The sequence below is a fragment of the Symsagittifera roscoffensis genome, chromosome 6 (genome assembly GCF_963678635.1).
Source record: "Symsagittifera roscoffensis chromosome 6, txSymRosc1.1, whole genome shotgun sequence".
NCBI lineage: Eukaryota > Metazoa > Xenacoelomorpha > Acoela > Convolutidae > Symsagittifera > Symsagittifera roscoffensis.
In genome coordinates this window covers 6701846-6723378 of record NC_087067.1, presented here as the reverse complement: position 1 = coordinate 6723378, position 21533 = coordinate 6701846, and the positions used below count along the sequence as shown (strand labels likewise).

Here is a 21533-nt window from a genome sequence, read left to right as displayed (position 1 = left end):
GCTAATAAAACTGTTTTAATTTTGGTTGCAGTTTTCAATGTTTTCTGGAGTCTAAAACTGTTTGTTTTTGAAGCACAATTTGCACTATGCAAAGGATCCTAAAGTTTTTTCTCTATGTTTCTATGGTGACAAAAAGAAGTTAACTAAAAAAATTGCCCATTATTGAATTTATTATTCATGCAAAACGTAATTATCATCAACCATTACCATCTTTTTGTAATTGTATACATAAACTAACAATGAAACTAATTGAGCTTGCTAAATTATGGGCAACGATTGGAAACGAATCTAAAAAGCAATTTGATTGAAATAATAGAATAACTTTAGTTGTAACCTTTGTTTTTCATAAAATATTGCCACATAAAATTAAAATTGACATATATCAGGAATCACAAATTAGAAAAGTGAGGGTAAGAAAATTACAGACAATTTACTTTGATTTTGAAGGAAGTATTGAAATCTACACTGATGAAATCGAAACCCAATTTATAATGCTGACCCAACCCATAGCTGCTGAAATGCCAGCCCTTGAAAATTTTCAATAAAATAATTTGAGGAAGAAAGAGTATCGGATAATCGTTTTCATCCTTATTTCGTTCCGGTACATGGAACAGAGTTATCAATTTAAAAACAGTTTCATTCTGTCATTGTGCTTCTTTTCAGCAAGTGTTCCAATTTTCGATGGGCATTGCCCAATTATTTTGGAACATAGTCAATTTCCAGTCGCTCGGGACTCGACTAGTCGTGTACTTGCAGCCCGGTTATGTTGACGCGATGAACCCTGCTGCGACTGCATAGCTAAAAAATTCCTCTCGTTTCTCGCGCGTCCATTGTTGAAACACACAAGAAATTCTCGTATTTCGGCTCGGATTGACCTCGAAAATACGACTATTATCAATGGGTTCAGAGCCGAGTTCAGAAATAGAACGAATACGGCGAAGCATATATCAGTCGGGTCGTGACGTCGAAACCCAAAATAGCCGAGAAAATTGAGCAATTGTCTCGGAAACGAGCACGCCGCAAAGCACAGAGTGACGCAAATAAGCATCCGAACTGTATTATTTCTGTCACGGTCGCGTAAAATCATTGACTTATTTGAAGCGGCCGCTCTTTGATGCGGATGCAGCTGACCTTGAGAATGCCTTTGACCTTGACCGTTTATTTTTGCATGTTTGGCACAACGGTCTAGCGTTGAGACAACTCCTTGCTTAGCTTTCTTCTCTGCTATTTTTTGACTGCAGATTCCAGCTGAACCTTTTGGTTTGTTGCGGCGGTTGTCGTTTGGATCTAACTTGCACGCCCCCCTGTTGCCGGCCGTGCCCCCATTGATGGGTTTGGGGCCAGGGGGCAGGAGAAGACGGTGGGAGTCGGTGGATGTGACTTTAATTGCAGGGGGGTAGTAGTTTGCAAGGGATGACTGCTGATCTGAAAACAACATTTAAAAATGCATGTCACTTTTTCATAGGCTAAACTTTTTAAAGTAAAAACCAGCTACCATACAAACCAGCCGAAGTAATTGTTATATAATAGTGATGTCGAAAATTTTGTCGACCTTTTTTTCGGTCGATCAAATTGATTTTCCGAGCTCTCCCAAAGCACTAAAAAGACTTTGCGAGATGCGCTCCTGGTAATAATTACAAAAGCCATGCAATCTTTCTTATGTGACGTCATTTTTAGGCTCGGTTATATACTCTGCGCATTTTAGGCTCGTTTCATACTTGGGTTGGTTTATTTACTCTCAAAAATCTGTAAATATATGAGGACGCGAACAATCAAGAAAACATAAGTGAGCTTTTACTCTATCTTACAATCCGACATTTGGCTGGCGCCGCACTCCTTTTGGTTGCCGGCTGCCGCTCCTCCAGTGGTGTTGCGAACTGTGTCTTGACGCAGTGCCTTGTCCATCTTGGCCTGAAAAGACTTCAAGCATCTTGTCTGTTGTAGACACAACCTCTTGGACCAATTAGAAAAGCGTATATTATTCAAAGAGTTATTCAGAATGTCAGAAAAAGTTAACTCTTCATACAAAATATTATTTTGAAACCACTTTTTCAGAAAGAGAAGCCTTGAAGTTACTTTTCAGACGTGCTTTTCAGACGCAGAGGAGAAGGCGCAACTTCTAACCTTGTGGAGCTTGCGAATGATGAGAGCGTATGTTGTCCCAATCACAATTAGGGGTATGAGGTAGTACACCAGCAGTTGGTACCTAAACGAAAATGAAGTTGGCACCTAAACAAACCTGCATTTTTGAATACATCATGGGTTCAGGTACTCAATTTATGTTTGGACTTTCTCAAACCTCGGCCAAAATTCGTTTTGTTTCGACAATCTTGAGCCAATATGGATGTGGCTTGACTTTGTCATCCAACATATTCGCGCGTTTAGAATTTCTAGACCGACAAAAATAACTCGATTTTACTTGAATCAACTTTGAAATGATTTGAGCAGATCGACCGAAATCAAGTGTCTCAGATTTCTCGACCGAATAAGTTTTGATCGAGCCAAAAATCATTTTTTACAACTCAAGCAAAAGTAGTTAAATTTAGATTCTCTGGACTGTCAGTTGTTCCGACCAAAACAACAGGAAAAAAACTGTAATCGATTGTTTATTAGAATTTTTCTTTTCCTTTCACGCTAAATCAGATTAAAAAAAAAGTCCCCATTTTGTTGAAAAAAAGCTTGCCTAAATAAAGATTTAGCAGCTGTTTGACTGTATCAAGCAGAAAAAAAATCTTACCAAGAAAGGAAACAGACAAAAATTTAGAGTAAAACTTCCGTATTACTTTCACAGCGACTAGCTATTCTTTCGCATAGCATTTTTGAGAGCAGTTGTTTCTTCACCTTCATGGTTTTTTGAGTGAATTTTTCAAATTGTGTTTCCAACGTTTCCAAAGTCGCATCAAAATGTGGCAAAAAATCGCCCGGTTTCATCATGAAAGTATCAGCTTTTAATTAAAGTCATGTAATTTCAGGTTTTTAACGAGTTGTTTTTTGAACTTTGAATTAACTAGGTGCTTATAAAACAGATTTTGAAACCTGTAACTTTTACTCGATGGCCCAAATGACGATTTTACAATCAAAGCACCACCTCGCATCAATAGTTAACATACAGTTACGTCGTGTCATGAATTGAAAGAAAAAAATAATTGTTAATCTAATTTAAATGTTTTAACTTTTTAAAACTTACTTACCTTTTGATTAAAAAAACAGCCTGAGCGAAAGGAAGAATGAAATCCGTTGAGGCATCGAAGAAACAACTTTCTGGGAAAAATTTGATGTGCTACTCCTTAGTGAATGATGACATTAAAAATTCCCTAAGTCTAATTTATTTCATTCAATGTGAGCAAATTTGTTTCAATTCTGCAGAAAATGGCATTTTCTGATTGAACAATTCGTAGAAGTTAATTTTTCAGCTAATTTGCAATTTCAAACTATAGGTCGAATTATCGAATTCAATTGTTGGCTAAAGAAGTGTCATAGAAAGCGAACACATGTAAAAGACTACAGTTAAAGTGAATCTACTTCAAATTGTATGGGCGAAGAGAAAAAAGACTTCAAAAGTGTTACTGATTTTCGATTTGTTTTCAGCCATTTTCTTTGAAGCCTAAAAGCTTTCTAAGAAATAGGAGGAATAGTCATTACTTTTTGAAGTAGCTTTGAATGTACATTTCTCAAGTTAATTACTTTCCTTCTCCCTTTCAGCGCCGAAAAGGTTAATTTCAAAAGCCTGTTACCACAGCAAAAAAATTCGTTTAAAAACATCAAAAATTTTGTTGTCCTAATTTTTTGCAATGCAAGCAATAGTTTTTGATTTTGCAAAAAAATGGCTTTTTCTCGTCAAAAATCTGAAAAAAAACAATTGGTTAAGAAAAAAAATTTTAATTTAAACTTTTTTGTCGTTTCTGTTTCATTTGCTAGTCCATATTCCGTTTCTTCTTTATACTCTAGCTCAATATTTTTACACTCTTTGATATTGATACTACGAAAAGGCTGTTTTTTACAAAAAAAATCAAGACTTTACATTTAGAAAACTTAATTGCTAATATATTGTTTTCCATCCATTCGGTTGAAATTTCTGAACTGTGATTCAATTTCAAGCCGTTGTCACAAATTGGCGTAAAAATACTTGTTTCGTCTGCAAAAATTGTCACATGGCTGCTTGAACAAACTTTAGGTAGATACTTCACATGCAACAAAAAAGCAAAGATCCCAAAACCCTGAAAATTGTCACATGGCTGCTTGAACAAACTTTAGGTAGATACTTCACATACAACAAAAAAGCAAAGATCCCAAAACTCTGAAAATTGTCACATGGCTGCTTGAACAAACTTTAGGTAGATACTTCACAAACAACAAAAAAGCAAAGATCTCAAAACCCTGAAAATTGTCCCACGGCTGCTTGAACAAACTTTAGGTAGATACTTCACATACAACAAATAAAGCAAAGATTCCAAAACTGATCCCTGTGGAATCCCACAAAAAAAATTCTGCTGCTTTCTAAGTATTGATATCTGTTTGTGAGGTAAGAATTCAAAGTTTTATGGAATGGAAATCTCAAGCCGTAAGCGTAACACTTTTGGAGAAAAATTCCATGATCTACCATGTCAAAGGCTTTTGAAAGATCTACAAATGTACATGCTACAACCTCGTTGTTTTTAAATTCATCGCTCATATTTTCCAAAATACCTAAAATTGCATCTGCTATTGACTTTTGTTCCGACTTTCGATACGAAAGTAACGGAATATTTATGCTCGGGTGGGTTTTTTTTCTTCAGACAAAATTTGACTTTTTAACTATCCATTTTCGACGGAATTTTTTATATCATTCAAAAAGTATTGTTGTACTGAGCTTAAATTTGAAAAGATATTTCACCTGTGATCATTTTTTGTAAAGTTATGAGGGTTTAAAGGTTGCCATTTTGGCCATTTTGACCAATTTGGGACAATTAACGCGCGATATAATTCGCGCTATTAACGCGTAAGCGGAGATTTAATCCGTCTTATAAATCATTCCAAATTGGTTGAACGAAACTTATTTGCCATAATTGATGTGTTACAAGGAACAAAAACTATCTTTTTGTACTTTATATGGCGTCTGGGGGAATGATTTTCATAAAAAATTTCAAATTTTAGAAAAAAAACTTTTCATTTTATTTTATTTCATATAATGTTTTTATGTTATTACTGCTGCTCCATAAACCTTCAAAAGCAGTCGGAACATTCAGGGCTTTGCCGTGATAAGAGCAGTCTTGTTGTTCCGACTTTCGATCCGAAAGTAACGGAATATTTGTGCTCGGGTGGGTTTTTTTTTCTTCAGACAAATTTCGACTTTTTAACTAGCCATTTTTGACGGAATTTTTTTTTTAATCATTCGAAAGATATTGTTGTCCTGAGCTCAAATTTGAAAACATATTTCACCTGTGATCTTTTTTCGTAAAGTTACGGGGGTTTAAAGATTGCCATTTTGGCCAATTGTGGACAATTAACGCGCAATATAAGCGGAGACTCAATCCGTCTTTGAAAGCGTTCCAAAATGGTCGAGAAAAGCGTATTTGCCATATTTGGTTTGTTACAAGGAGCGAAATCTATCCTTTTGTACTTTATATGGCGTGTGGGGGGATGATTTTCATTAAAAAATTTCACATTTTAGAAAAAAAAAATTTTTGTTTTATTTCATTGAATTTTTTAATGTTATTACTGCTCCATAAACCTTAAAAGGCAGTCGGAACATTCAGGGCTTCGCCCTGATACGAGCAGTCTTGTTACTTTTATCACCAAATTGATGCGGTGTTATAATATATTTTTGCTCTCATATTTTCTTTTAGTGGTTTGTTCTTGAGCTGAAACCTTGCTGGAAAAACCGCCCCTGCCGTTCTTTCTGAAGCGTCATTTTGAGCTTGTCGGTTAAAACAAAACACTCAAACCGCTCAAGTTTTGCTTGGTATTGGGCACAAAGTTTCGAATCGGGATTGAATAAGGGGGGGGGGTGGTGTTGGTGAAAGACTCCAAAAGCATTACTGACCAGAAGTGTATTTGCAGAAGTGCCCCGGCAACTGGCTGCATGAACTCATAATTGGTCCTCCAATGGTTCTGACACAGCTCAGCCTGGAACTGCTTTCCTAATATGGTCACAAACTGCGGAATACTAACTGCATACATAAAGTAAAACACAATATTGCTCCCAAAACAGAAGATCCAGCTGATCACTGCAATCGTTCGGAGGAAGTGTTTGTTTTTCCACAGGTCGGAGCTGTTCACACACACGACGTTGTCGGATCCTCGGCTCATGGGTTTCCGAATGACGAAGTAGCGCTCGAGAGCTGTGATTGGTGAAAAACATTAGTTTCATCCTCATTTATTTTCATTCTGGGTTCAAATTTTCAGAAAGTTATGGTGGTAAAAATATGTAATTAAATGTCAAAAGTTTCATCCAGTCATGTTAAAGGATATTCGGAGTATTCAGGGTTTTGACCTGATACGAACCGAATTTACACTTGCACAAAAATAAAATTTTGTCGACGTTTTTAGGTCGAACAAATTGATTTTCTGAGCTCTCCCAAATCACTATAAACACCTTATTACGACCAAATTAAAAAAAAAACAGGCCAAAAAGAGGCTTTTGGGTCCTGAAAGGGTCGAATCCCTGAGAAAGGGGCGTGTACCTCTCCCCCGTAAACCCGACTGCTTGTGCACGTCACTGCTCTAAAAGAAATCCATGATCAAATTCTATATAACCTCCAATTGAAAATAACCGAGGCAGAAAAAATTTCTTTCTTGGAAGGGGGGGGGGGGGGGATTGTTAATCAGATCCAAAAATTTATATGTGTGATGAAATTTAATGTTTTGAAGTTTGGAGCAAATTACTGAAGTTCGGAGTAAATTACGAAAAGTCGATCAGCAAGAGTTCAGCTCAGTTGTTTTTTTTGCTAAGCTTCATTACACATTACACTTTTAAACAGGGGCGGATCTAGGATTTTCTTGAGGGGGGGGGGGGGGTGTGCAGATTTTCAAAAAATTGTCAAACCCTTGTCGACCTTTTTTTTAGGTCGGCCAAATTGATTTTCCGAGCTCTTCCAAATCACTAAAAAGACCCTGTTTTGGTCAAAATTTCTGCGCCACAGGCAAAAACTTGAAAAACAAGGCCAAAAAAAGGCGTTTTTGGAAAATTTTGACCAAAAACTCGCGTTTTTTTTTGGCGCGCGCTCCCCCCCCCCCCCCCCCTCAAAATTAGTATATATTAGCGCCAAAGGTGCCTTTAAAAAAATTTTAGGGTCCGTCTGCAAAAATGAATATCTCAAAATAGTACAAAGGGGGGACCCTTTGGGTCAGCAGGTGGTCAAATTCTGGGGCGGGTTTAGGTGGGTAGGGCGGGGGCCCCTCAGGGAGTCGACCCCCTGCCGACCCAAAGGGTCCCCCCTTTGTACTATTTTCCAATATTCATTTTTGGCGACGGACCTAAAAATTTTCTAAAGGCGCCTTCGGCGCCAATATATACTAATTTTGAGGCGCCTTTAGAAAATTTTTAAGGTCCTTCAAAAATGGATATTGGAAAATACTACGCAGGGGGTCGGCAGGGGTCGACTGGAGAGCGCGCGCCGAAAAAATGCTATTTTTTGGTCAAAATTTTTGGCCTGTTTTTTCAAAATTTTGGCTGCGGCGCAGAAAATTTGGCCAAATTAGGGACAAAAACAGTGCTCTGGGAGAGCTCGGAAAATCAATATGGTTGACCTAAAAAAAATGTCGACAAAAATCTTTAGAAATCCCCCCCCCTCGAGAAAATCCTAGATCCGCCCCTGGTGAAATCCCTGAGAGGAAGAGAAGCGTCCGCCCCCCCTCCCCTCGTAAATCCGCTCCTGCTTTGTTTTGTCTATTATTACCACTCATTCTATCATTTTTCAAATTTTCTCTCATATCAAAAATAACAGGAAGTTTGGACAAAATTAATTTTTAAAAATATTAGACTTTTTTCAATTTTTCTTGAATTTTTTCTTAATTCAATTTGGTCGGAACTTTCTGTGCTATTTGCACACCAACTAAATATCATTGGGTATCGTTAAAATTGTTGTTCAAATTGTCTAATTGTCATTGAAAATGGATATGTAACACATTGCACAATGTTTAGCAAACTTAACCTGCTGTACAACTTCCTCATATCCAATAGTTACAACTTAATATTGATTTATTTTACCAAATTTAGAGGACAACATTTTGTAGGAAAAATTTGATTTTTTTTGTTGTGCTTGGCCAAGCGGTTAATTCTTTCATCTTCATTCCTTCAAGTTTATCAAATTTGGATTTCTTTTCAACCATTTTCCCTGAAGCTTGAAAGCTTTCATGAAATAGGAGAAAAAGCCATTAGTACTTTTGCGATCGGGTCGCTTTGAATGTATTTTTGCTTTTCTTAAATTTAATTACTTTCATTGCCTAAAAGGCTTAATTTTAAAAGCATTTGGCATAAATCTTGTCGCTTTTAACTGAAATTTGGCTTTTCTGAAGTGCTTTCTAGAGTCAAGTTACGGTTAATAATTTCAGTTACCAATTTAGAGAGAGTAATTCGATTGCGACAAAAATGAACATTGGTTCACGAAAGTATGCTGGCAACGTAAACTAGCATTTACAACCAAAACGACCTGGATATCTCAAACAATATAGTTTTAAAACAATAACATCAGGAACAAAAGAAAACAAGACTGCTCGTATCAGGGCGAAGCCCTGAATGTTCCGACTGCCTTTTAAGGTTTATGGAGCAGCAGTAATAACATAAAAAAATTAAATGAAATAAAATAAAATGAAAATTTTGTTTTCTAAAGTTTGAAATTTTTTTTGAAAATCATCCCCCCACACGCCATATAAAGTATAAAAAGATAGATTTCGTTCCTAGTAACAAATCAATTATGGCAAATAAGCTTCGTTCAACCAATTTGGAACAATTTTTAAGACGGATTAAATCTCCGCTTACGCGTTAATAGCGCGAATTATATCGCGCGTTAATTGTCCCAAATTGGTCAAAATGGCAATCTTTAAACCCTCATAATTTTACGAAAAAGGATCACAGGTGAAATATCTTTTCAAATTTAAGCTCAGGACAACAATACCTTTTGAATTACGTCAAAAATGGCTAGTTAAAAAGTCGAAATTTGTCTGAAGAAAAAAAACCCACCCCGAGCACAAATATTCCGTTACTTTCGTATCGAAAGTCGGAACAAAAAGTTTTACCATGTTTGCATGGCAGAATGTAAAAACAAATTAAGTCACTTCAAAGTGCAAAAAGTCATTTTTTATTATAAAAATTCATTATGAAAACTCAGTAAAATTTTATTATAATTCATTATAAATTGTAAAAAAAAATTTATTTGAATATTCCGAATTCTTCTCTCATGAAATTAAAAACTGATTTGCAGAAAACGAACGCCAGACGTTTCAAAAACTCCTCAGCGCAACCGATTAAATATATATATCTCATTGAATAATGAAATTCAATTTTGTTTAAGACAAAGCTAATATTATGAACTAGAATCTAATTTCTGCCAAGCGTTAATCATTTGGAAAAATGGCACCGATTTATGAAAGAATGTCAAGAACATTTTGGTACGTAATATCATAAAAGAAAGAAGACTGCTAAATAATTTATATAAACTATTTGATGAAACTTCCACTAAAATAAACATATTCAGAATTTTTTTTTGATGTTTTTTGATACTCATTCATCAACACGCTATTTAAAACACAAAGTGGTACACTTTGCAAAAAACAAAGGTTCGAATAAACAAAAAAGCATGCCTCAATCCAATTTGAAAGGAATTCTAATACGGATTAAACCTCCGCTTAGGCGTTATTAGCTCGAAATATATCACTCGTTGATTGTCTCAAATTTGCCAAACAACAGTTTTTAAAACCATAACTTTAGAAATAAAGATCACTGGTGAAACATTTTTTTTTAATTTTTGAGTTTAAAACAACGGTACTTTTTGAGTGATATACAATATTTTTGTCAACGAATGAAAGTTTAAAAGTCCAAGAAATATGTCTGAAGAAAAAAAACACCCCAAGCACAAACATTCCGTCATTTTTTAAAGTCGTAAAAAAAGTTTTGTAGAATTGCAAAAATTCTACAAAAAAACAAACCATTTTGTAACAGAATCAAACAGTCAAATTGTGAAGTGTGTGAGACCTGTTTATCGTATTACTAAAAAGACAAGACACAATCGTCTTCGAGCAAAAGTTTGTCTGCACTTTATAAATCTGCAGGGTTCCAGTATTAAGTACCTTGGCAATTATTAAACCCAATGTCATAAATAGAAAGAAGCTATAATTGTAGGAAAAAGTGTCTAAATTATTGGCATTTTCAAGAAAATCTAAGTGTGATATCTTTTCAAGACTCTTTGGTCGGGATTTCGAACCAGGTATCTATACTTAAAACAAAATAAAGAAGATTGTGTGGGTGTCCGCGAGTTAAAGACCACCAAATCAAAAATTGTAGAATCGTGGAACTTTTTATGAATATCTAAATGATTCAAGGTCTAAAATAGGCTTTAAAATTTTTTTAAATTTTGTAATAGATACCTGAAAAAGAGCAAAAAACGAGGGAACATAGATTTTAGTGACATTCAAGTTTCATTTGCAGCTTACAGAGCGTTTTGCAACATTTGCGCAATTTGAAACGCAACCTGATTAACGTGTATGATACATCGGGACAAACCATTTATATCATGAGATAGACAGTTGAATACATGTTTTTACTAGATTGAACAAACTTTAGTCCGGTGCAATCGCCCGATGAAAAAAGGTATTTTTTTCCAAAGGTTAATTTTTTCTGGTGTTTTCTATCCATGAATCTTATTATACTTAAATTTATCACGCCAGAACAGAAACGTTCTAGCATTGCTTTATACCATCAAAACTCTTGAACAGCATTGGTTAGAAGGTAGTTTTAACTTCCTTACAATATTCCATTGGTAGCAAATTTTTTCCTTGCCACAACAAATGCCGAAGTTTTAAGGGCAACACGAAACGTCGTGAAATAAATGGAAAAATGACGCGCTGTGATAACTTGGCATTTTCACAGCTGCTGAATTGAAAACTTTTTTCTTTTAACATATTTGAAAAATGTATTCAATTAACTATCTGTTGATATCGTATTCAAGAAAATCGGTTTTATTGGAAAAAGTAGCGTTTTAAAAATGCGTATAATTTACGAAGCAACCTCTTTTTTAGTTAGTTAAAATTACACTCGTGCAATTTTCCTTATCATTTTTTAAGTCTCACTGACAATTAAGGCGTTTAAGTTACCAAGGTCCCCTAGAAAAACGATTTTACAACCCTGAAACTCTATCTGTATTCGCATGTAAATGTGAATTTTTAGACTCACGTTGTCCAAAACTTTAAAAACTGGATAAAATGTTTGCTGGCAGAAGGGACATATAATAGGGAAAAAACTTAATGACTTGTGTGTTTAATTTATTCTAATAAGTTGTTACAATACAAATTTTACATGTATGTGCATGGGAATGTTTCTATGCATGGGAATATGTATTTTTACATGGGAATATGAAAAGAAGTGTTCTAAAAAATTTTATGTATGGTCAAACGTTTGCTGATAAAAGTAACAGCAAATAGAAAAAATTAAAAAAAGACTTGAAGAGAAAAAATAAAAGTGACTGTTGTTTTATATTTCCATAAGATAGTACGATACAAACACGTGCATCTTTAATGAATCATCTAATATAAATTCACTTCAACTAAGTTTCTCTGAAGTCTATGATACTGAAAAACATCAAGCACTGAAACAGCGATAATTTTTGAACTCCCAGTTGGTAACCACATCAATCTCGGAAAGTAATTATTAATCGATTTTGAGAACCATTTTTTTTTTCAACTACACTGAGTCTTCTACACGTGAAATGGCTATGTGTTTTTTAACACTGTTCAAAATTTAATTATTGTGCAACAGTTTATTAGTTTTCAGCAATTAGATGCTATGGTAGTGAAATTTTTTAAAGATTTAAATGTTCAAAATGCATATATTTTTTCAATTTTCAGTCAAAAAACAGCCTCGCTCATCTACTGCTGTTTAATTTCTACAAAACACAAAAAAAATAAAAACAAAACAATCCAAAAACTGAAAAACAGTTTGCTCAAATAGCATGACAACAAATTTTAGTTTTATACAAAAATGTAAATAAATGTCATAATTTACAACAACTGACCAATAACATCCCTTCTGAAAGTGGCGGGTCACGGATCCGAATTCCCGGATAGCCGAAAAAAATTTGTTACCGGAGAGCCGAATAACAAATTCGTTACCGGATAGCCAAAAAAACCAATTCGTTCCCGGATAGCCGATTATTTCTTTTTGTTCCTGGATAGTCGAATTTTTTTCTCTGATCAATTTCCCGATTTGCTCACGCCCAAAACTAATTGCTGAAAACTTTAAAATACTTTATCAGATATTAAAAACGTTTTTTCACTTATAGTCCCCACCAACTAATTTATAGATCATCATTAAGAAAAATTATATGATGGTGAAAGAATTGCTTCAACATTACGAGGCCAAACTATGTGTTTTGTGAATTGTAAGTGGACTCCGCAACAAGGACGCACTCTTTGTTTTTCTGTTGCTCTTTCAATTACTTTGATTGTTCCAACAAAATTTAAACATGTTTACAGACTTGTCTCTGGATTCCAGAGACCTACATTGGCCTGGTATTGAAAAAAAAGAAAATTCTATCGACCCTTCTTTTCTGGATCGTTTCAATTTGAACTACTCCAAAATGCTGTAAAAGTCATTTTTTGGACAAATTTTTATATGACAGAGGCAAATGATTGAAAAAAATGTTGCCGATAAATTGAAGGTTGAACACTTTTTTGGCACCTGCTCCCCGCGTCCATCTCAAATCAACTGTTCAATATTGTTCTTATTTTGGTTGTATTTTAGATAGCTAAAAAAAATTTTCCGGGATAGTAGAAAAAAATGTATTAGATAATCGAAACAAAATGTTCCCTGATAGCCAAAAAAAAGTTTGATCCTGGATAGCCGAAAAATATATTGAGGATCAAAGTTGTCGCACTTTTTTACTATACTATCTAATTCCATGAAATCAAAAATGATACGCATGGAAAATGTTTTGAGTCAATTGGATTTTTTGTTAGCTAATTTCCACAAAAAATAAGGTAATTTAAAACTTTATAAATTTTGATTGCATGCGAAATAAGGAAGCAAAAATCATGAGCCATAAACAGGCTATATAATCATTCAGATCAACCCTTACTGCTCAAACAAGCTTCGTAGATGGGCTAATCATATAAAAGAACAACCAAATGCGCAAAAAAACTTTCAATCTATTCACGTCTTTCAACTGTCTAATTCTGAATAATTTTCTAATCCTTATTTAACGCTTCGAGTGCTGAACTGTGATTGGCTAACATAATTTCGAGCATTCGTTCCCTCTGCTTGAGTAATTTCCCCCGTCCTGTATGACTTATTTTGGCGACAAAAAAAGCTTTTTTTTAACTTGCCATTTGGCCTTTCACGTCAACGCTTATCAGACATAATAATTAAAAGGGATCAAAGTATTTTGATCTCGTAATTGAAATTCTGGTATGACTACTTGGAATGAGGATTACTTTAATCAAAAATATCAAATAGGAAAAGTTTTCGAATAATGACATTTTCAGTGACGTCCCTCGTGATTGAGGGACTGAATGTTGAAAATTTACAATCACTTATTTTCAATCAATCCAAATTGAGTATTGAGAATTTCAAAAGATTACAAAAGTATCAAACAAGAAGAGTAAACCCAGGCCGTAACAATTAATTTTGACCGATAAGAAAATCAGCATATACACGAGTTTTTACAAATTGATTTCTAAGCAAAAATGACGACAAAAAAAATAAAAAATATTGTTTATCTGCACAAACTGTACCGTAAGACTTTGCTGTGCGGCTACAACTGTTTATATGTGTGGTACGACAGGAGTGCCGCCTCTTATGTATCTTATGTATGTGTACTATTGCTATGATGGAAGGTTATAGTCTTTAATCATTGAGAACTGATTTCAATTGAATTGTGTCAAAAACACTCTCTTTCTCTCCCTCTCTCTAACACTTGTTTCTGATGAAGGATTGCAGAACACGTTATTGATCATTGTTAATTTATATCACTTCATGTTATCTAATATTAGTTTTGATAGTTTGAGAAAGCTTGTCGGTTGTTTTCCACATGGCGCAGCCAGCAGTTTCGTTCGGCGTCGACCGAACTGATCTTGTAGGGGTGCTAGCGTTCTGGCCCAAACCAACAACGGAACCTTTATTGCCCTAGGAATCGTGGATTGAGCAATTTTTCTCAGCCTTTAACCTAAGAGAACACTGCAACGCCAATATTATTCTAAGCGATCCAGTGGAAGTTTTTGACGACCCCCGCCACGACCAGAAAAAAAAGGTGAGACAGAAAGCACAAGAGAAGAAACTAATCGTATTGAAGGAAGATCAAACCGAAATCCGCAAAACCAACGAACTCAATGAAGAAAGAAGTACAAAAAGACCCAAAAATTGCACCAAATGTATTTTTCCATGAAGCGGACCGAAGGATCAAATCACAGTTATTCTTCTCGCTGGAAGATTCATACAACGCCACGCCCATGTAGACATCGCAACAACCATTTTTCAAGGTTTCGACAACTAATGCGAACCTTTACTCAACATGGATAAACATTATATTATCGAAACAACAAACCTGTACAACATGCAACAATCAGACCGGGAAAGCCCAGAAAAAGTTTTTCTGGGATTGTCGAGCCAAGCAGCCTAATGTGGTTGAACAAAAGGAAATCGTACGCAATGTTTTATCGGCAAAGAGAGGTTCAAAGAAGCACAGCGTGATCTTTGCATTAGACCAGGAAACTCACCGGTTCAACTTCGCAAATCTGCACTTTTTCAAGGGAAAAGCTATGTCACTGCTTCTTTTTAACAGAAACAGATGCGTCTCTCAGGACTCTCTAAGTCAAACTTTAATGCAGGCTAAATCTACTCCAACTTGTTTAAAAAAAAACAATGTTTTTGTTTCAGCAAAAGAACAAAATTCAAAACAGAACTAAGTGTGCACAAAAATCTAGAGGAAGGTTCAACAATCGGCAAAACCAAAACCAACCACGAGAAACCAACCCATGTTTTTTTTTGTCAGAAGAAAATTTTGTCTTAATCACAAAATTGCTTGTCAGGCAAGGAATGTAACGTGCAGGAATTGCAACAAAAAGGGCCTTTTTGCTGTATTTTGCTTTTCTAGGAGTAACATAGTAGTTGTGGACGAAGATTCAGAAACCACAGCAGAGGAAGAACGCGACTTCGTCGCAACCGATAGTAAACATGATTATTCGGTACTGAAGATTCAACAAATGCGTGAAGTTTACCAACATGTCCGAAATCCCAAGAGCTCATTCAAAAACCTAGAAATTATCAAATCAGCTACAGGAAAAACGAAATGTATTCAGGTTACTTTAAGAGCCAACAAATTTTTTCTAAGGCTTTTGTAGATATGGGCAGCCCGTTTTTTTATCGAGAAGGAAATAGTAGATATTTTAATGAAATCTTGCGTCAACGTGAAATTACTGTGAGTTTCAAAAATGCCAATCGACACCCATTATGTAGATTACAACAGAAGAACCATAAAACTATTTGGTACTTCAATCGCAGACTTTTGATCACTGGGCTGGCATATCCAATCAGTCATGGTCTCAATCTCAGCAAACGGAACTAGATGCCTCCTAGATCTACAAGGTTCATTGGGGGTGCAAACCACCAAGTCAAGACCGACACAGATCCTGGAAACTTCAGCAGCTCCGATTGGTTCCAATTTTTGGAGAAAACTTTTCACGGAGGAGTTGGCAGACCAGACTTGGCAGATCGAAGAACCACCGCGTGGTACTCAAAGACCCATTGTACCAATTCAAGAGAAGGGGCGTAGAGTTTCCACTCACATCCAGGATAGTAGGTTCTCAGGTCAAGAAACTCATCAAAGAGTACAACTAAGTTATTGCACCAGCGATAGTTTTCTAGCTCAGATAATTATCACAGCCAATAAAGATAGATCTATCAAACTGGCCATAGACACAAAACCCATGAGTGCCCAGATCTAAAAAAAATAAGTGTTATATGCCAAATCTTCAAGAACAATTAGATATTGCAGCGCAAAGCAAATCATCAATGCGGAAAGTTGGGGAAAAGTATGGTTTACCTCACTCGCTTTAAATTAGGCTTCTAGTCAATTTTTATTTTGCGACATTGTGAATAGCCAATGCAATTTTAGATAAGAGTCAACAGGTATTTATCGTTTTAAAACGGCATATATGGTCTTACAGATACGCCCTGAAAAACATTGGATAACACGCTATGAAAGATCGAAGGCGTGTTTTGCTGATATGCTTATAGTTTCGAAAGGCTCAGTGGAAGATCACAACAAAACAACAGAGAATGTATTTTCAAAGTTAGATGAGGAGAAGTTTACCCTTAAACTCTCAAAGTGTGAATGCTCTGTAAATAGGATTTCATGGTTAGGTTTTAATATTGACGATTCCGGTTACCAACCCAAGTTGTCAAAAGTCCAAGGAGTACTCGACCCTAAGCCTCCTCACAACTTGAAACGACTCCGTTTCTTATGGGAGTTCTCAACCATCTACAGAAATTTCTACCGAACTTTTGTTCACTCACCGAGCAATTCAGACATTCGCTGAAAATGAGTTACAAACTAAATTTTGTTAGGGAACCCGATAACAAAAAGTCTTCGAGTTTACACTGAAGTTGTCATCCAACATCACAAAAACGTATCGTTTTGACCAAAAAAGACAGTCTAGAGTAAAATGCGATGCTAGCCACAGTAGACTAGGAGCAGCTTTGGGACAAGAGTTAACAGATGGTTCTGTGTTCCGATTTCCTTTGCATCTAGATTTTTAAATATGCAGGAAAGGAAAAAAGCACTAACGAACCAGAACTGCTAGCTATAGTGTGGTCACGCGCAAGTTTCCAAAATTGTTTGTTGGGGAACAAATTCGAGTTCCTTACCGACCACAAGGCGATTATATCGGATATCCAGAAAATTAGAGAAAACAAATCACAGCAGTAAGGTCTCACCAGATGGGCAGATAGTTTACTCCCATTCATTAGTAAAGTCATACATATTGCTGGGACAAAACTGGGAACAATGGATTGTCTATCTCGTCTCTAATTTTCGAAGCCCCTCAAATTTCAAATTTTTGTAAACAAGTTGTTTTTAAATCAATCCGAAATTTGTTTTCTGCTTGCTCAACAACCGACAACCTTTACCACAAGGGGTTTGAAATTGTATCTGCTCCAATCTCAAACAAAATGTATCAAGTCATATTCCGTGTAAAAAAATTATTCTGTACATAAAACGGTCTATTCAGACCAAGAATTCCAAAAAAAAATTATATCGTGGTGATACATTCCTTTTCAAAAATCACGGTCAGAAATAAAAAAAAACTAGTGGCTTTCAAACACAAGAGGATGGTGGAAGCTCATCCGGAAATTTTAACCAATCAGATACAAGACCAAGTAATGGATGCATGCCACAAGAGAGGGCAACTAATTGATGCATAAATCTAAGCCAATTGAATTCAAGTATCAATGTTGGATGCATACCGCAAGAGGGCTCCGCTAATTAATGCGCAGATTTGGACCAATCAGAATCGAGCAAACTAACTTATGGATGCTCACCGCGAGAAACCGCAGTTAATTTATGCGCAAAATTGAACCAATCAGATTCGAGAAGTCGTATTTAATAATCTGGCACAAGCTTTTCCGAAACTCTGTAACAAAACTCATTCCTCTTCTGTTCATATCGGCAACATATCTAAATCATCTATATTAAAATGTCAAAATTTTTTTCTGATAAAACCAATTCAACAAATTGTACAAAGTTTACGTTTTGAGATATGTCGATTGTATCAGAGGAACCGGTGATGGATGACAGCTTCCAAAGACTATTATATGAATTCTCACCAATGCATAACGTACTTTTGGGTCGTTCCAGAACCGTCTTAATACAGAAAGCATTAAAACCGAGGAGGATGTCGTCAGCAGATGTAGGTCACTTGCGACGCACCAAATGTGCCACCATAATCGCGAACATTCCAAGGAAGCAGATGTCCAGCCCTAATAAAACATCTGAACATAAGAACCAAATTCTTCTAGGTCAAATAGTTGTGTCAGAGGACAAGAAGTTAATACCGGGTTTATTTGGAATTTTAAATGCAGATACTCTCAGTGAATTTTCGAAGAAAATATGACGCTCAAACTCATGAAAACGGCAATAACGAACGAGGAATATGAAGGGTTAGCCAGAATAGATCATTACATTAAAACATTCTGGATTTCAGCAGCGGTGGTTGATGGCTGCATTTTTATTGAAGACAGAATCGCAATACCGAAATGTCTTCAACGGGAAATGTTGACCCGTTTGCACAGATCCCATCCAGGTCAGAAGCGATGGTCGATACAGCCAAGTATTTGCGGTGGCCGCGACTTCATTGGGACATCGTGTATCTATGCAAGAACTAGAAAGAATGCTCCAAGTTTAGTCAGAACCTAAGACCAACGGGTTTTTTTAACTTGTACAAATCTCCTCAATTTCTAAATTTTCCAGATGCGGAACTTCAATTACACTACGCCGGTCTGTTACCAGATGGTTCAAAAAAACTCATGTGTACATTTTTGATCTATTGACCGATTCTCCAAGTATCCTACAGCTATACTCACCGAATCAACTGAAGCCGGCAAAATCTCAAAATTTCTGCAGAATTGTAATTACTTACATTGTACCCCGAAAGCAATTAAAACCGGTCAATGTTCAAGTTATAAGATTACGGCGTTAGATCAATTCTCTAAATCGAAATGAATAAGACATAAATTTTGTTCGGTCGGTGATCAACGAGGATGTGGATTGGTAAAACGTACAGTTAAGACAATTAAACGAAAATTTGGAATCATACAGTTAGAAGAAAACCCATCAGATATTCAAACAACTCTAAAAATGACAACTGAAGACATACAGTAGACAAACAAAATCGGTAACTGGCTTATCTCCGTTTGAGTTCTTTTTTGGCAGGATTTCAAATACTGAAAGGTCGTTAACGAAAGAAAAATTTTAAAAAAATTAATTTCAGACCAGACAACAAATGGAAAGAGACCGATGACGGAAGAGAGACGTGCGACAGTAGACCATGGAATGCAGTAGTGCGGAGAAACTGCCAAAGTCGAGACCTATCGTCTAATTTCAAATCGGATAGCTCATCAGTTGCGGACACACCATACTACAGATCTCTCTAGAATAGCTAGCTCAATCGGCAAGTGAGTGGTTGGTCTGGAAGAAGAAGTTGTCTCATGGAGAGGGTTGTCAGCCACTTCGTACTTTAAAAGACAGGAATCAACATCAAGCGGCCTATCTCAGAACTAGCTTAAATTTGGGAACACTTAGGTTCAGATCGCATCCGATGGACGTGTCTACCTCAAAACCCAAACGTAGTCAGTTGTAGTTTACAGAAAGATCGCAAATCGGAAATTGGGGAAACAGTTCTTTAAAAGTTATCTGGATAAGATTATTAAGTTTACCCCGTCGACATATTTTACGGAGTCAGGGAAAAGCCCTTAGGAATAGTGATTAAAGCTTGAGATTGAAAAATTTTCAGTTCGCCAAGGACCTAGCAAGTCAGTTTCTTGGAGAAGGGCAAAGAGTCAACATAGGACTTCGACGCCATCATCCTCAGATGAATCGCTAAGATCGAAGGTACCAGCACTGCCCAAACTGCTAACGGCAACGTCGCAAATGTCGGTTCCAACTTCAGCACAAGGGAAGCTTCGGCAAAATGCACCCAAGGTAACCAGAACTAGCACTCCAGTTCAGACGCCTCAGACAGCAGTCCCCTCAATAGATCTCACTAGGTCTTCTTCGAGCTCCAGGGGATAATCAACTCATCAGTGGTGAAATCTTCCTCATTAGATCAACCGTCTTGCTCTAACTCAGCGCTGATCTCAGTCAAGGTGGACAACAGCTAAGCGAACAAGAACAGGAGAGTAGTAATCAAACCTAGTACCGAGTTTGTAACAGATATGGCTGGCTTAGTCTCTTTAGAGGAGGATTCAGTGATAAACCCAAATCTCACCCTGCAGTCTTGCCTTTTGACCGTAGTCAAGTCAACAACGGAATCAAGTCCGAACAAATCCGTGGACAGCCCAGAGAAATCTACAACAGCAGACCAAGATTGAGATGAGTCTTCTTCAACAAGAACTTCAGACCTACTAAGAAGCAAAAACAGTTTTACGGTAGTCCAACTCGTCATGCTGTAATGAAAGTATCGGAGGCTTGCACTTCGGGGTTTCCCAGTGGGGCGACTATTACCGTCTCAGCGGAAGAGCTGTCATCATCACCGTCACCACCAGGAAAAATTATGAGAGCTTTCAAGAGGGGTAGGAGAGTAGATTGCGAGATAAAGGAAGAAATACCGTAAAAGTGAAAACTGAAACTCAACTCTGAAAATTTATTTTGAAATTTTAAATTTTTGAAAATTTATAATTTCTGTTGTTCAGAAATTTGATGAAGGAGGGGAAGTGTGGTAAGGCAGGAGATACGCACCTTATGTATGTGTTTTGTTGCTATGACGGAAGGTTATAGTGCTGGTCATTGAGTACTGATCTTAATTGAGTTGTGTCAAGGTGGGTACCTGCCGAACGTGTTGGCAAATGGCTCAGAGTGTGAAAATCACTCACCCTTGTTTTTGATGAGGGATTGCAGAAAACGTTTATGATCATTATTAACTCATATCAATTCAAGTTATCTATTATTAGTCTTGATAGTTTGAGAGAGTCTGTCGGTTGTTTTTCCACACTCTGTGATATTTCTTGTGTTACGTGAAAAATTTGATTAGCCAATCGGAACGTCAATCTAACGATTCTAATTGGTTGAAAGTTTTCCATCATGCGATACCTCCATCATGAGAATATCCCCCGACTTTGTCGGAAGAGCTGGCGCTCAATTGACAGCTTATTAGAGTTTTGATGAAAAAATAATTAAATCCGTAAATAGGAATCTAAGATAGCAAAGACAGCTGGTTCTTGTACATCTGGCCAGAAAGTTCCGGTCACAAGAGAAAACAAACAAAAAAATTCAACTGATTTCAATTTGTGTCGTTTTTGTCGGCTATGACGAGAGAATGTAAAAAAAAATAGAACTGGGCATATTTGGTATCAATAGATTATTAGACATTTTGAGCTATAAATTTTTTTGAAAATAAAAATATAGTTAAAATAATTTTTCAAAAAAACTGTCAAATTTTGTAGAAGATATATTTTTTCAATGAAATGGCTGCATAATTATATATCTCTCGACTTGTTCATGTGATTTGCCAAAACTGATTTTGCTTGGAAAATTGTTTTTAAATAATGAAAACGCACAACAAATAAAACGTTCCTGCTCACCTTTAAACTTAAGATAGACTGAAAATTTTCTAAGAAACGAGTGGAAATTACT

The 21533-nt window shown here is 36.2% G+C and overlaps 1 protein-coding gene across 1 annotated transcript; it reads right to left on the bottom strand.

The window, feature by feature from the left end:
• Positions 1 to 341: 341 nt before the first annotated feature.
• Positions 342 to 6316, bottom strand: LOC134848329 (uncharacterized). Its single transcript, XM_063865730.1, has 4 exons — positions 6023 to 6316; positions 2125 to 2206; positions 1809 to 1911; positions 342 to 1425 (listed from the first exon to the last, which is right to left on the bottom strand). Exons 1-4 carry the CDS (start codon positions 6286 to 6288, stop codon positions 713 to 715), a joined length of 1164 nt encoding a protein of 387 aa, XP_063721800.1. The 5' UTR covers positions 6289 to 6316; the 3' UTR covers positions 342 to 712.
• Positions 6317 to 21533: the final 15217 nt, after the last annotated feature.

What these genes read in the sequence shown, in the direction of transcription:
- LOC134848329 (XM_063865730.1), bottom strand. Translation starts at nt 6,288, where the DNA reads ATGAGCCGAGGATCCGACAACGTCGTGTGTGTGAACAGCTCCGACCTG. An exon ending in TCATTCGCAAGCTCCACAAG is followed by an intron (nt 1,912 to 2,124) that starts GTTAGAAGTTGC and finishes AAGTCTTTTCAG; the next exon opens with GCCAAGATGGACAAGGCACT. An exon ending in CGCCAGCCAAATGTCGGATT is followed by an intron (nt 1,426 to 1,808) that starts GTAAGATAGAGT and finishes TGTTGTTTTCAG; the next exon opens with ATCAGCAGTCATCCCTTGCA.